This window comes from Polypterus senegalus, chromosome 7 (assembly GCF_016835505.1).
Source record: "Polypterus senegalus isolate Bchr_013 chromosome 7, ASM1683550v1, whole genome shotgun sequence".
Classification (NCBI taxonomy): Eukaryota; Metazoa; Chordata; class Cladistia; order Polypteriformes; family Polypteridae; genus Polypterus; species Polypterus senegalus.
The window spans coordinates 57,051,475-57,067,582 of record NC_053160.1 but is presented as its reverse complement, the minus strand read 5'-3'; the positions used below and the strand labels follow the sequence as shown (position 1 = coordinate 57,067,582).

General features: G+C 36.0%; 1 protein-coding gene across 1 annotated transcript in view; it reads right to left on the bottom strand.

Moving 5' to 3' along the window:
* Nucleotides 1-6,804: 6,804 nt before the first annotated feature.
* The window catches only part of srek1ip1 (SREK1-interacting protein 1), a 43,066-nt gene continuing 33,762 nt past the window's right edge, over nucleotides 6,805-16,108 (bottom strand). Inside the window, exon 5 of the mRNA XM_039758684.1 lies at nucleotides 6,805-7,789. Coding sequence (XP_039614618.1) covers nucleotides 7,606-7,789 — 184 coding nt within the window. The 3' untranslated portion in view covers nucleotides 6,805-7,605. The remainder of the gene's footprint in view (nucleotides 7,790-16,108) is intronic.

The following is a 16,108-nucleotide window of genomic DNA, read 5'->3' as shown; positions in this document are numbered from 1 at the left end:
CACAAAACAAATGAAAAATAAATAAATAAAGGTTTAATTTGGTTTACATCATTTCTGATCTAGATGTGCTACATTTCATTTTGGTCCTTTTTTTCTGAACCTTGTAGTTTTAGTTGTCGTTCTTCACAGATTGTTTGAGGCTGATTGCTTCAATTCATAATGGACTGTCATATGCTTATTTAATTTACTACATTTTCTATAACTAGAAATAATAAAAAAATGAACACCTTTGGTTAACTGTCCTTGAAATGTCAATGCAATTAAAATAATTATAGAAGTATCAATCTGTCTGAAACTTATGATTGAAAAAGAAATAAAAAAATGTGTACAGGATTATTATTCTCATAATTTGTATGCTACAACCCCATAATGATTATATAATAGCCATCATGTCACTTCTTTGATTTTCATACTGAAGAAGAAGCCAAGGATAATGGCTACACTTGATGAATTTTTAAACAGAAAAATGCAGATCATTATTGGGACATGCCAATAAAAATGAAAGATGAAAAATTAGTTTTGCTTGTGCATCCTGCATTTCAGCATAACACATTTTCTGTGCACCTATTAAGGAAAGGATCATTATCTTAGTGACACTGATAGCTGCAGGTGTTACATATACGGTATATAATTTATTAGAATTTTATAAAATGTTAGGATAAAGTTTCACAATCCTATAACCATTTCATGATTTCTAGATGTTTATATATGAAAAAACAGGCAACTGTAAACGTAGAAAAAAATAGAAACACAAACCTTTGCCTGATGAACCATCTGCATTTATTTCTACAGCTTACTTTATAATCCCATCCTCATTTATAGTTACAGGTTCTGGGGTAGTGAAAGGCACAATAAGATCATAGGACCATGCAGCCAAAATGGACCACTTCCATGGTGATGTTGGGCTTACATTTTTGAGAGTAAGAAATTAGACATCCCAAGGATGTTTTTGCACTAGATTCCCTGCTCCAGTGGACTGGGTATATAGTGAGGATGGCTCCATGATGCTTCTAAGCAGTAGCAATTCACAGAGTTTGATGGATGGGTTCTTCTGGTCAAGTGGCATCTCACTTTGGCCTTGCATTATTCCAGGTGTGTTGAGAAATGAAAAGGGAGTTGAGTTGCCAAGTTTTATATATACATATACTGTATAACATAGTAAAGGGAAAGTACCAAGGGGTCAGTTGCAGTGTACCTGAGATAATATCATACTAGCTGCAGATCAAGACCAGACTATGCTTTATGGTAATGAGGATACAACCCTCAGATCTAACCGCTGCAATCTTTAAGCTACATTAGATCCAAAAGAGTGTTGTTGTCATTATTGTAAACGTTATCCTCTTTAGAGTGTCTGAAAAAGCCATAAAATCTATGGAAAGTACATAGAAAGTAATGACAAAAAAAGAAACATTAGCATAAATGAATGTAAAGCATAACAGTCTTCCTAACTTAAGGGTTGATCTACTGACAGAGTAACTTGTGTGCATTCCCTGGGGCCTTGGCGTATGTTTAAAAATAGTAATGCAGGTGTAATGCCATATTCATCCCTTCATACCAAGTCATCAGAACAAAATGCCCCCTCGCTCCCTTTGCATGCACACATGTAACCTAAGCCAAAAAGTTTATTTAGCAAATCATCAGCAATTTTCTGTTTGGGCGTTAATTTGTGCTGTTCCACGCAACACATGCATCTGGTAAGTCTTACATTATATCACCACCCCTTGATCTAATGTACTCAATGTGGCTTAAATCTTCCCATCCTCCCAGCTGGTTTTATTTTAATATGTGATGCTCATAGAGTGTAGATATATGAGTGTGACACCCTGAAGCCTGTGGGTATCTTAATCTGGTCTTGCTATGGCTCATTTCCCAATTGCATAAATAATACAGAAGAGCTGATACTCATCATTCATTATGGGCACAGCTTTTCCCAGTAATGAATTAATCGAACAGTCACAAAAATGCATAAAATAATTATAATATTCATAAGGAATGTCTCATTGCTGTGAAAACTACAAGGTACATAGCACACAAGCGCTACATAATACACATTTATGAGAGATCTCTTATCAGATCTAGAGATACCACCAAGGACTACAGTATAGAAGAAACAAGCAGCATCTTTTAATACACACTTTCTGAGTCGGCAGCCAGTTTCTTTATTAGAGCCACTGATTTACTTTCTTTTTACTGAGGATTAATGGTTAAATGGATTTCTTTTATTTCTATTTCCAAATATCACTTCTTTTTTGTGGCATTGAGTTAAATATATTTGATTCAATATTATGTTATACGTTTGTCCAAATATATAGAGAGGAGAGGTTAGGAACATGCGCTGATACAGTGCATTACCATACCCACCACATAACAAACCAGCTCAGGATCCCAGATTTAGAACCTGAATGCAGCCATGCAACAGGTGACACCTCAGCACCACACTAGTCCAGATGGAGTGGAACCAGTGCGACGTTTTTTATGGTGGCTGGAGTGCCAATTCTGCTATCAATCCTCAGGTTTTTCCCTGCAGGTTGGAGGGCCTACATGCAGGGTTGGATGCAGATTAATGTCATACCTAGGACGGGGCAATTGCAGGTTAAGGGCCTTGCTCAAGGGTCCAATGAAGTAGAGTCACTTTTGGTGTTTATGGGATTTGAACCAGCAACCTTCTGATTACCAGTGCAGATCCCTAGCCTCAGAGCCACCACTCCGAATCTGTCTATCTTTTAATGGCATATATTTTTTTTCACATCCGTTGCAGTCTATCTGATGTGTGCAAAGTTAATTTTGTAACATTACCACCTGTACCAAGTCTGTTAAACATACTTACGAGATGGTCTAAGTTAGTGCACAACTTTGTTCCTCTTCTCTGACTCCAAAAAACACACTGCTAAACCTCTAAGTTGGTCTTGTTATCATAAATACTGCCAAGACCAGATCAGCATAGCTCATCCTGAGCTGACAGCACACTGCAACTGATCAGAGAGGACTGAGATATCAAAAAGAAAGGTGTACTTTGATTTTAGAAACACAGATGTTGTAACAAGTATGACTTAATGTGTAACTGAAAGGTGAGCAAACAAGCCCTTGCTATCCAATGGGGCATGCAAAAATTAGGAGGAATTATCAGGTGAGTGTTCCTCACTCCCTTACACACCAGCCAAGTATCACCAATCTCTTCCCGTAAGAGCCATCTACACTGCAATAAAAGAAAAACGTCTTACAAACAATTCCTTTTAGAAGTGTAGTCATTATTCATTAGGAAACTTCAATCTGACCTGTATGTCATCATGATATAGATTAGATAGATGCTTTATTAATCCCAATGGAAAAACCAACCAAAATGACATCTTTTATTGGCCAACTAAAAAGATTACAATATGCAAGCTTTCGAGGCAACTCAGGCCCCTTCTTCAGGCAAGATGTAATCAAGATGTAAGGAAGAATGTTTTGTGGACGGTTTAAATGAAAAGCGTTATGTTTGGAGAAAGAAAATCACTAATCACTACATTTCAGCATAAGAACCTTATCCCATCTGTGAAACATGGTGGTGGTAGTATTATGGTTTGGGCCTGTTTTGCTGCATCTGGGTCAGGATGGCTTGCCTTCATTGATGGAACAATGAATTCTGAATTATATCAGAGAATTCTAAAGGAAAATGTCAGGACATCTGTCCATGAACTGAATCTCAAGAGAAGGTGGGTCATGCAGAAAGACAATGACCCTAAGCACACAAGTCGTTCTACCAAAGAATGGTTAAAGAAGAATAAAGTTAATGTTTTGGAATGGCCAAGTCAAAGTCCTGACCTTAATCCAATTGAAATGTTGTGGAAGGACCTGAAGCAAGCAGTTAATGTGAGGAAACCCACCAACATCCCAGAGTTGAAGCTGTTCTGTAAGCCGGAACGCAGGAATGATCAAAAATTACCGGAAACATTTAGTTGCAGTTATTGCTGCAAAGGGGTGTCACACCAGATACTGAAAGCAAAGGTTCACATACTTTTGCCACTCACAAATATGTAATATTCAATCATTTTCCTTAATAAATAAATGACCAAGTATAATATTTTTGGCTCATTTGTTTAACTGGTTTCTCTTTACCTTCTTTTAGGACTTGAGTAAAAATCTGATGATGTTTTAGGCCATATTTATGCAGAAATATAAAAAATTCTAAAGGGTTCACAAACTTTCAAGCACAACTGTAGTACTGGAACTACACCTGGACTTGTGTGCTGTAGTTTAATAAGACCAAATTTCTACTTTTGGCCATGCACAAAATCAGCATGGTTGCTGACAGAACAGAACTGGGAGATCATTGATACTGAAAATTGACAGCACAATGAATTCTAGCAAATTTCAGGATATTTTAGCCCAAAACTTGGTTGTTTATGGCAGATGCTTTACACTTGGCCAAATACAGATTTTTTTCAACAATGACTCGAAACATTCATCACAATTAACAAAAATGGTAATGGGAACTAAAAATCAATGTTTTACCATGTCTGCCTCAGTTTATGGACTTGAAGTGTATTGAAAATGTGGTTTGACTTTATTCAAAACATGGCAGGATCTAATCAGTAATATTTTAAAATAAGCTCTTAAAGCACAGCGGAAGCAATTATTTCCGTATTTATTTGTCTTCTGCATTCATCTCTATTGGCTTATCAAACTTATTAATTTAGGTATGTTTACTGGCCTTAAATTTTACGCCGTTTGCCTTGCTCTCTATCTTAGGGGTGAGGGTCGATTTGTTCTTAACTCAGTTTTACTTTTTGTAAAAATTGATTGATTTGTATGGAATGATTGCAATAAAATTAATAAAACTTCAAAAAAAAAAAAAAGAAAAAAAAAGAAAATGTGGTTTGAATTGAAAGGGCAGTCCACAAATACAAGACTATCATAGATCTTGAAAAAGGTCTGTATGGCATAGTATTCAACTGTGAGATTATAATACTCAATGATCTGGTTAAGAAAAAGTATTGTTTTAAAATAAAAGGATATGGTTTCCTATATATTAAAAATAAAATGACTCATTGTGTTTGCCTAACTTTATGAAGGGTGCAACTAATTTGTAAGATGACCATACAAAGCGATCACTTAATTCTATTATAAACAGTTCATTTACATTCAAGCCTACACCTCTCTTGTCCTATCATTTTATTAGGTGTACATTGTCATTTAAAAGTTTTAGAGAACCTCAGTTTTTCTTCAACTTTCATCAGCTGAAATGTAATGAATGACCTAAAATGGTGAAAACATAAGCAGTAAATTACCAGAGGGTTAAATTTGAAGTTTAGGTAAGCAAAAACTGAAACAAGGACATTTCAGAATATTACAAATGGGCCTTCTGCAGGGAACAACTAATAGGTTACAAACTACAGATGTTCTGTAGAATTTAAAGTAAATTAAGCCTTACAAGTTGAAGCAAAGAATTTGCACAGGTGTCCCAACTTCTGTTGATTACTTAAAAACCCTTTGTCTGTTGTGACAAGTGTGGAGGGTGTAACAGCCACTCAACCCAACACAGACAGACGCAGGAGTCACACTTATAAAAACAGAACCTTTTATTTTCTTCCTTCACGTCGTGGGAAACGCCTTCCTCATTTCCCATAAGCACAACACAGTCTCAAGCAAAGCACACAATACACAATACTGAATCCTTTACTTTTCTTCTTTTTCTATTCCACGGCAAGCTTTGATTCCCTCCTCCCGACTCTGGCTCACTAAGTAGTCTCTTTTGCCCCTTATATAAGGCACCTGGAAGTGCTCCAGGTGCTAGTTGCCCCACTTCCGGCTACAGTGGAAGAATCGCCCACACAAGCTCAGGAACAGCTGCAGTGCACCCTGGCACAACCCCAGGGATCCCAAAAAGGTTGTATCCAACTTCATCTCCAATGGAGCCCTGCACAAATCCGAGATACCGCTGCCATCTAGTGTTCCAAGGGAGGTAATACTCTTTTTACACTCGCACCCCCAGTCCTTCCAAGGCAGAGGTGTCCTGGCCATCCAGGACACTATCTTAAAGCAGAGCTGGAACAGACTGTGTTGCTACAACCTCTGAAGTACTAGGTCTATGTCCACAGATGAAAAAAATGAAGCTTTCAAAGGAAAAAACACCATAACTATTATGAAATATGCAGGAGGCTCGGTTATGTTTGGGGCTACTTTGCTGCGTCTTTCACGGGGTGCCTTGAGTCTTTATATAAAACAATGAAATCACAAGACTATCAAGACATTCTGGAGAGTAACATTCTGCCATTGTCAAAAGGCTGTTTCTCAGTCACAGGATAATCAGCCAAAACACACAGCTAAAAGCACTCATTAATGGCGAAGGACAAAATACTGGACTATTCTGTAGTGGGCTTCCATAAGCCCTGATTTGAATCCTATGAAACATGTGTGGAAAGAATCTAAACATGTAGCCTGGAGAAGGCCCCCTTGAAACCTAACAGCTGGAGCAGCTTGCTCAGGAGGAGTGGGCCAAACTACCTGTTGACAGGTGCAGGGGTCTCATTGAGAGATTCAGGAATCACTTGTTTACAGTGGTTTCCTCTAGAGGTTGTCAAACAAAATGTTAGGTTCAGGCCCTCATCATTTATGTCCATGCCACTTAAATTAGTGTTATTACTTGAAATATTCTGTTGAATAAAAACTCTAAAGCAAAGTCTGTTTTGTTAAATGTGGTATGAACAATGATGGGTGCCAATTACTTTTGACAGTTTCAAGTTACTACAAAGACAATTGTGAGTTCTTCTTTTTTCATGGAGGGATACCACCAAATTTGTCCACATCTACATATAGACAAACCAAGCAGAAATCTAAGACTTTATAACAAGACAATGTTTCTGGAAATCAACCATATTTCAGCTTGTAACAAATGAGAGAAATCAGCATAAGAGAGCTTTTGATTCATATCAAGAACATTAAAAATACTGCCAAGAGCCTACATATTTTTTGTTATTAAATTACATACAAAAACACTACTGTAAAAATATCTCCATTCTGGAATTCTTCGTTTATGTTGCAAGCAGAAGATATTACATCATTACTGTAAATAAACATTTATCTTTGTCACTCTGCAAACTAATCTTATATAAACTAAGGTAAGCTCTGTAGGGCAGTGCTTAGTTCCACTGTCTAACACATCAGCTAGCATCTTTACTATATCAGTCATTTCTGTGTAAGGATCCATGTATGCCCGGGTTTTGTTTTTACATCCCTAAGAACATATGGTTTAGGTTACTAGGTATTTCCAAAAGTTGTCCTGAGCAAAAATGAATGGGCATTAGTAGTCCTGCAATAAACTACTACCCTGCCCAGGAATGTTTCGCCCAACTCTGCTGGGATAAACCCTGAATCATGCAATAGATTTGACAATGTTACATAAAACAGTCTGGATTACTTAGCATAAATATCACAATAACACAGTAAACAATAATAAGGCTGAGAACTATATATGGAATTTTTGGATGTGCAATAATTTACAATTTGTGTAAATGTCAAATACAGTTTTCCAAAAAACAATAAGTTCATATCTGATAATGGTAACAATAAAAGCATTACATTTTCAGCAAAAAGAAGTCTTTAATTTATTAGATCAGTAATGCCTTAATCAGTGTCCGATGATGTGGAGCAGCTGTTTGAAGATGAATGTCTCCTCTTTTTACCTTTCTTCCCCTCCTTTTTATGACTCTTTTCTTTCTTGTGTTTTTTTTCATGTTTCTTTTTCTTCTTTGAATGTTTTTTCTTTTTCTTTTTAGAAGCTTCTTGATCACTGCTACTGGAGTGAGATCTGAAGGAAAAAAGTGAATAAAACTATCAAATCAAATCAGAATGAGCTTACTATTTCAACACTTTCAGTAGGTACAGGGTTGAATACATCTTTGAAGATTTTACAAAAACCTGTAAGAATTTAAAAACAAACATAAATATTGGCAAAATGATATTCTAAGTTAGAAAAAATTACTTATTTTTTGCTTCTAATTAAAAAAATCCTAAAAATCCTATTAATTAATTTTTATGTATTTCTTCAGCCCAAAAAGATATACAAGAAACTATATTCATTGATTATCTTTTTGTTTTTTTGCCCAGAAAGAAATCTGTAAAAACTAGAATTTGAGCAAATAAAAAATACTTTTCATTCTTAAAAAGTACACAGCTAATGAGTAAAAAAAAAACAAAACAAAACAAAAAAAAAACACAAAATAAAAGAGAAAGTCTAAAAATAAGGCACTCTAAAGGATAATAATATTAAAAAAGAAGATTAACAGATGTTATATGATGCTCCAGGAGAAAGATTATGGAAATAATACACAGAAAATCTGTATGACTGAGACTCCAAGACGAGGCTGCTTTAAATGAAAGTAAGAAACTTTTCCAATATCAAAGGCTTGGAGTAAGTAGAAAGAATTCCATTTGAGTTGTTCAAAGTAAAGTAGATAATAAAGGTTACTCCTTTTTCAACTGATTTAAATAGAAAAATGTATCTGCAGATATTTAAGAAAGATAATTCCAGAAAATGGTCATATTATCAAACAAACATTGAATGATTTTTTTATCAACAAGATAAAGATGAAGATCATAATAGTAAGTCTCAAGGTATATATAAAAGTAAACTTAATATAAGGCAATGTTAAATTAGGATGAGAGGAAAAATGGAAAGGTTAGATTACAGTTCCATAACACCTCATCTGCGTATCCAAATTTGAAAAACATTTTTAAAAGCTTTGGTGATGGCAGTCACCAGCACTGTCACTAGTCACCAATGGTGTGTAAGTATGTAGGGTGGGATACGTTTTGAAGGCAAGTCTTTTTAACATTTAACCACTCATTTATGAAGATGTTGTTCATTTTAACTTTGATATTATCACTTTGATACTACAGATGACTGTAAAAGCACTGCCTGGTCTGATGAATTCTACTTTGTATATACATATAAACAGATCAAAAGTGCCTGCTGGTAATTATAACAGTTGGATGGGGATGACAGTGACTGTAACAGTGTCCTGTCACTTTTTACTCAGTAAATCTAAACATCAGTTTGATTCAATCAGCACACAACCTAAGTGTTTTTTTTTTCAGTAGTCTGTCTTTTAAAATAGACATTACATTACTGTCTGAAACCTGTAATTTCAGCTTAAAAATATTGGAAATTAAAAAAGGTTTCTAAATATAAAGGACATTGAAAAAGTAATGCATGTATTTACTATAGTTTCAGTAGAATTTACTACTGCAATGTATTATTCACAGACTGTTTGAACTGTTCTATATAGAGCTTTCAGTTACTTCAAAAGACTACTGAAAGAATCATTACTATTAAAGTACAATCATATAACTCCAGTTAAGTTTATGGCTGACTTAAAACCCCTTTTTTATATATAAAGCTTAAAATAGCCTGGATCCCATTCAATCTGTCTGAACCTGTATTTAATACAAACTGTAGTGTTCATTATGATCACAAGATGATGGTCTACTAAAAACTTCAAAGATTAAAAAAAAACAACAGTAAGACGTCAAGATCTTAGCCGGACAGGTGCAGAGCTGTTCAATGATCTGCCTGCATATATAAAAGTTTCCTTTTCATTTTAGCTTTAGAAAACAGACTGAAGACTCACCAATTTAGACAAGGGTACAGTGAATATGACTTCTGATTCGCTCTTGGTTAATAATTTGTACAAAAATATAAGTATTACAATAATTATTGACTATTCCTTATTGTGTTTCTGATCCTGGTATTCTGCTGTGGCAACTGATCCACTGCTATACTGCTAAGCTCTTCTCCTGTCAATGGTAAAGACAAGAGAAATACTTGGGAAAGCTGAAATCCAAGGATGAAAGGATTTTATCCCCTGCATTGTGAGCTGGCCATATCTGAATGATAATCTTAATTGACATTTATTGTCAGGGTCCATTTATTTAAATCAGTATGAAATTGCTTTGTTTATTGTGTGTTTCATGAAATCTATATTTTTATGTGCCATCAGTGGCGGCTGGTGAAAAACATTTAGGTGGGGCTCCATTTTTGGGGAGATAAACTGCAGCAGCACTTATCTATTATATATTTTGCCATTTATATCTATCTATCTTATATACAGTGCCTTTCACATCTATCTGGTCATTCCACATTCACTTGTGGTCCTCATCATAGTTTCAATGCACATTTTGGCCTGTCCAGTGCCTGACCCCTAGGACAAATCCAGGCTAAAATGTATTATATGCTTTCCACCATGCTGCCCAATCTGATGCCACCTTTTATATTTTTACTGAGCTCCAAAACTTCAGTTTGTGACATCCACAGTCCCCTTATTCTTCCCATAGCATGCTCTATAGATGTGGAAAGGAACAGGTATACCAGCCAAGTAAATTTTAAAGTATGCCTGTGTCTAAATTGCCCAGTCCTCTGCCAACTTACCCAGTTCCCCATTCTGCCAAACCCACACCATAAAGTCCACATCCCCACCTACATAATTTTCCAATAACAAAGACTTCCATATGTCCTATAACATATCAAATCTTTTTCTGCCTCTGCTAAAAGAATACCCAGTCCTTGGCCATTTCCACTGTATTCCATAAATCCACATCATCATGCTATTGTCTAGATCAATGTTTCCCCAACCTTTTTTCTTTAGTGTCACACGTTTTGTAACCAAAAACATCCCAAGGCACACCATTATTTTACTAACCACAAACACATCTCATACACTTGCTCAACAGCCTGAAGAAGCAAGACAATAGGAGAAGTAGGTAAAAAAAAAAGCAGTTCCAAGGTCAGCATTTGCAGACAAAGCAATTAGTAAGCACTTTTTTTTTCCAGCTTCTTTGTCCCTTTGCCCACACCTCTCTGCCTCAGAGGCAACTCATATACCCACTATTCACTGCTCCTGGGACACCCACCCAGGCAGATGGACTCTAGCACCCTTAAGTGCTCAAAGTGGTGCATCTGCCACATAGCAATAACAGATCTGCTTTAATGCCAGCTTCTCTAGGCAGTCCTGTCCTCCTCAGACAGGTCTTGACAACCCGAGGAGGATGTCCCTCTTAGGTTCAGACCCAAGAGCGCTACACTACTATTTCCATGGCACACCTGGTTAGCTCTCGCGGCATGCCACTGTGCTGTGAGACAGTGGTTAAAAAATACTGGTCTAGATTACTGCAGCTACTTTAATGCCGCTTGCATTTTTCAGAAAGATATATTAGGTCTCGTACCCCCTGCCTTTGCCCACAAAGTGTTTAGCACCGACACTTTGAAACAGCAAATATGGAAAACAAAAAAGGCATTACTTACAGCACATACAGTTAGTCAACTCTGTTTATCATAACAAGAGTGGGAAAAAGTCAATGTGTAAGCTCGTTCCTGATCACCTGCCTGCTGCTAAATTCAGGTCAGGTCTATCTTGTCCAAGCTCCTTTTATCTTCTTTTTTCTTCAAGTGAAGGTTTATGAAGAGGTGTTTCATTAAAGAAATAACCAGATTTCTGAAGTTCCATTTGAAGTTGCCATCTCCCAGAAGTCGTGCTTGCTCATCTGTATTTACATGTGTGACTTGTGAATCACTGACGTGAACATGCAATAGTGCGTTGACAATTGTCCAATCGGATTACATTAAAAAAATCCTAAAACAATACTAATTCTCTGCTAAATAAACGTCAGGAGTGTCCGGGGCACAGAGAGCTGCATCCCTAGAAAAATCTGAAAGCAACCAATTAAAGGGCAGCCTCAGGCCACCAGCTTGACAAACGATCAAGGACTCTCATTTGGCTGGTGATCTTCACTCAGGAAATATATGTATTCAAACAGAAATTAAACAAATATAAGTTAGAACCAATTGTTAATGGATGTTGACATGTGCTGACACCAAGCATGTTGTGCAAACAAATTTATTTCATGATTATTTCACGTTACCTAATTAATTTAAGTAGAGTTTTTTTAATATTTGATGGAGCAACACCCCAGTGCCCTGCTTTAGAAAGTGTCATTGGTGTAGATCATGCATTTTATAACAGTTATCATTTGTATTTAACCTGCAAATGTGTTACAGCACTATAAAAGCACTAGCCTCTCAAAGTACTTTACCATAATTGGAGTGCTAAGTACTCTGAGTGTGTGAAAAAATTATTGCCATTCCCAGTGATATTCTGTATGGTTTTACCTAACAGAAATCATTAACTGTGGAATCTGCATGTAAGGGTAATGGTGGCAGGGGCAACTCTTCGCCTATTACATTTTGTGTTATTATGTTTTAAATTAACTAAGGGGTAAGAGTCACACTGAGTGGCAGTGTGATGTGTATTGGTGAAATATGAAAATAAGAATTGTACCTTTTACACATGACATTAAATCTGAACTGAACTATTTAGAATGCATTGGCATTTTTTTTAAATCAAAGGCTTAGATTTTTGAAAGAGCCAAGGCCACTTGCATATCATTAATAAGTTCACAATGCCAATCAGCACTCAGGATTGTGTACTTTATGGGGCATGTCCTGTGCACACATGATAAAGAATATATTGAGGAAATGAAAATGGTAGATTATGCAATATAGAAAAGCCACGATGAAACAGGATGAAGCACCGAAAAAAAGAAAGAAAATAAAACAACAAGGCTCAACAAGGGGCAGCAGTCCTCAAAACCACACAAAAATTTAAACCTATCCTTATTTCAGGTCTGGGCTCATTAGCTTGCCCTCGGCTCAGGCAGACTAAACCCATCTTAAAATGTAAAACAAAAGATAAAAAGCAAAAGAGACGAGACCCTGGCTGAAACAGATTTTTGTTATTAGGCAAAAAACTATGAGGAAGTTCTGAGTTGTGAATAGTAGGATTTTTACATCAACTTTGAGTTATATTTAATAATTGTTACAGCATTACCAAACACCACTGTCCCATGTAATACAAAATCCACAGCAGTTAAGTAAGTATCCACAATTCCACCCCAACTGCATATGCTTCCCATGGTCCATGACTGAAATAACTGTGGCAAAACAGTTTTTCAAATTTGTATATGATCTTCATCAAACAGCAAAAGACTGTGAGTAACTGCAAGTGTGACATTTTTTGAGTGACTATTGCCTAGATGTCTACAGATGAGACATCAAGTCACACATGGACAGCAATATTCAATAATATCTAAAGATTTTTCAGGTGAAAAGAATGTACTAGAGGAAATAATATTTTTGAAAATTGCTTCAATTTAGAATACAGCTTCATGTCGCAAATTAATATACAGTGCAACCTCGGTTCATGACCATAATTTGTTCCAAAACTCTGGTCGTAAACTGATTTGGTCTCTCTTGCTCGCTCGCTGCACAGGGAGACCGAACATGTACAAACCGAAAGGGAAACTAGCTTGTTCGTATACCGAGTGTGTCATCGTGAACCAAGGCAAAAGTTTGGCATACTTTTTGGTCGTAAACCGAGTTGTACATGTACCGAGACGTTTGTGAACCGAGGTTCCACTGTATATATATAACCTCAAAGAAGACTGATCTGTCAGTTCTTATACTTTTCTTGGGTCTTTAAATCTATTGTGTAGAAATGGAAGACTGACCATGCCACTATCTTTTTTTTCGATGTAGACAATGATAACTTGATCCACCTACGCAGAAGTCTAACGACAAAACATTAAAGCTACTTGTTCTGTAGCATTAAACATAAAGTAAAGACTCCATGAAATTAAATATCCTGAAAAATTTACAAAAATATTTGCTGTCGTATTTTACAAAATCATCAGTGTATTATGTATATTGTCTAAAAGCATTCAATACAAGGAACATTTATATTTATAATTCAAATGTTCTTTTTGCTCTGTAATTCTGTTTTACTTAAGAGAATCCATTTGCACAAACATAACCTTGAGAAGAGTACATTTAAGGTAATCAATATTTCTTATTTGTGCAGCTGGAAAGTTGCTTACTTTAATGTGGTCACCACAATAACAAATATATGACAATATCTCTGAGGTTTCAATGCATTTAGTCATTTTTTTTTTACTTTTTTTTTTTAATTTGTAACAATCATTGATTATTGTTTGCCTAACCATTTTGTCTGTGTTTGTCTTTTTTGGATTTTCACAATAATGGCTATATTTTTCATTAAATCCTTGCATAAGCATTATATTTTTTATTTTAAATGAGTGACTAATAATCTTTAAAGTATGACCAGTTTTCTTCATTCACTAGCCATCTGTCTCATTAAAATAACACCATCATTTAATAATGTTGCCAGCTGCTGTTACCTTATACTGCTGAGCTGAGTTCTCTGTAATTACCTATGGCTCTGCAAAAAGGAGACAATCATTTATTTTAAATACAACTCTGTGGTAGATATACTGTACAAAATGAAATAATTATATGTTTTATCTTTAGTATATAATGCAGTTAGATTGGTGAAAAGTATATTTTAAAATAGAAGGCTTGCAAACAAAAACCTTGTAAGCTGATTATATTTTAAGCAAAATTTGTTTTATGGTGTATAGCCATGTTGTATTTGCATCATAATGTACAAGTGAAATATACAGTTTATTATAAAGGTACATACAACATAAAGTTATTTATTAAGATCATGAAAAAATTAATATCAAAAAAGAGAAAAATTGAAAAATCCTTATGAAAAATAATTCTTTAGCATTCTAAATGTTATTTATTTACCGAAACAGGAAAAAAAATCTATTTTGCTACCTAATACTTTTGCTATTTACACTGTAGTGATTTGAAAACATGTTAACATCCTCAGTTGCCCCTTCAAGAAAACACCTATAAGTGACTTGTACATCTACTGTGTTGTAAAGGCTGAGATGGATTAAATGATACTAAAAAGGTTTGTTGAGGACAGTGTAAATTGGAACCTGCAGCTCAAGGACAAATCAACAAAAGCTAAATATGCATTCAACTAATAAGTAGCCTTTGACAAAGATAGGTGAAACATGCCGGTATATTTCAAAGATCACAAAATTTATATATGGTGTAAAAAAGCACATTTAGTAGTTTTATGGGCGTGAACTCAGGGTTTTTGAAATGTCCAGCACTAATTCTTACTAATGTGTAATGAATCATGATTCACCCACTGATGTTGCTTATTGTTACCTCTTTCAATTTAATTATCTATCTAAGTAACCTTGAATGCTGAGCTGAATAATGGCTTTGTCAATGGATGTGACTCGATGTGTGACTTTGAACAAGCCTTTTTACTGGTATCTGCTGCATTTTATAATTAAAAAATACATATATATTATACACATTATATACAGTGCATCCAGAAAGTATTCACAGCGCATCACTTTTTCCACATTTTGTTATGTTACAGCCTTATTCCAAAATGGATTAAATTCATTTCTTTCTTCAGAATTCTACACACAACACCCCATAATGACAACGTGAAAAACGTGAAAAAAGTTTACATGAGGTTTTTGCAAATTTATTAAAAATAAAAAAACTGAGAAATCACATGTATATAAGTATTCACAGCCTTTGCTCAATACTTTGTCGATGCACCTTTGGCAGCAATTATAGCCTCAGGTCTTTTTGAATATGATACCACAAGCTTGGCACACCTATCCTTGGCCAGTTTTGCCCATTCCTCTTTGCAGCACCTCTCAAGCTCCATCAGGTTAGATGGGAAGCGTCGGTGCACATCCATTTTAAGATCTCTCCAGAGAGTCTGGGCTCTGGCTGGGCCACTCAAGGACATTCACAGTGTTGTCCTGAAGCCACTCCTTTGATATTTTGGCTGTGTGCTTAGGGTCATTGTCCTGCTGAAAGATGAACCGTCGCCCCAGTCTGAGGTCAAGAGCGCTCTGGAGCAGGTTTTCATCCAGGATGTCTCTGTACATTGCTGCAGTCATCTTTCCCTTTATCCTGACTAGTCTCTCAGTTCCTGCCGCTGAAAAACATCCCCACAGCATGATGCTGCCAACACTATGCTTCACTGTAGGGATGGTATTGGCCTGGTGATGAGCGGTGCCTGGTTTTCTCCAAACGTGACGCCTGGCATTCACACCAATCTTTGTCTCATCAAACCAGAGAATTTTGTTTCTCATGGTCTGAGAGTCCTTCAGGTGCCTTTTGGCAAATTCCAGGTGGGCTGCCATGTGCCTTTTACTAAGGAGTGGCTTCCAT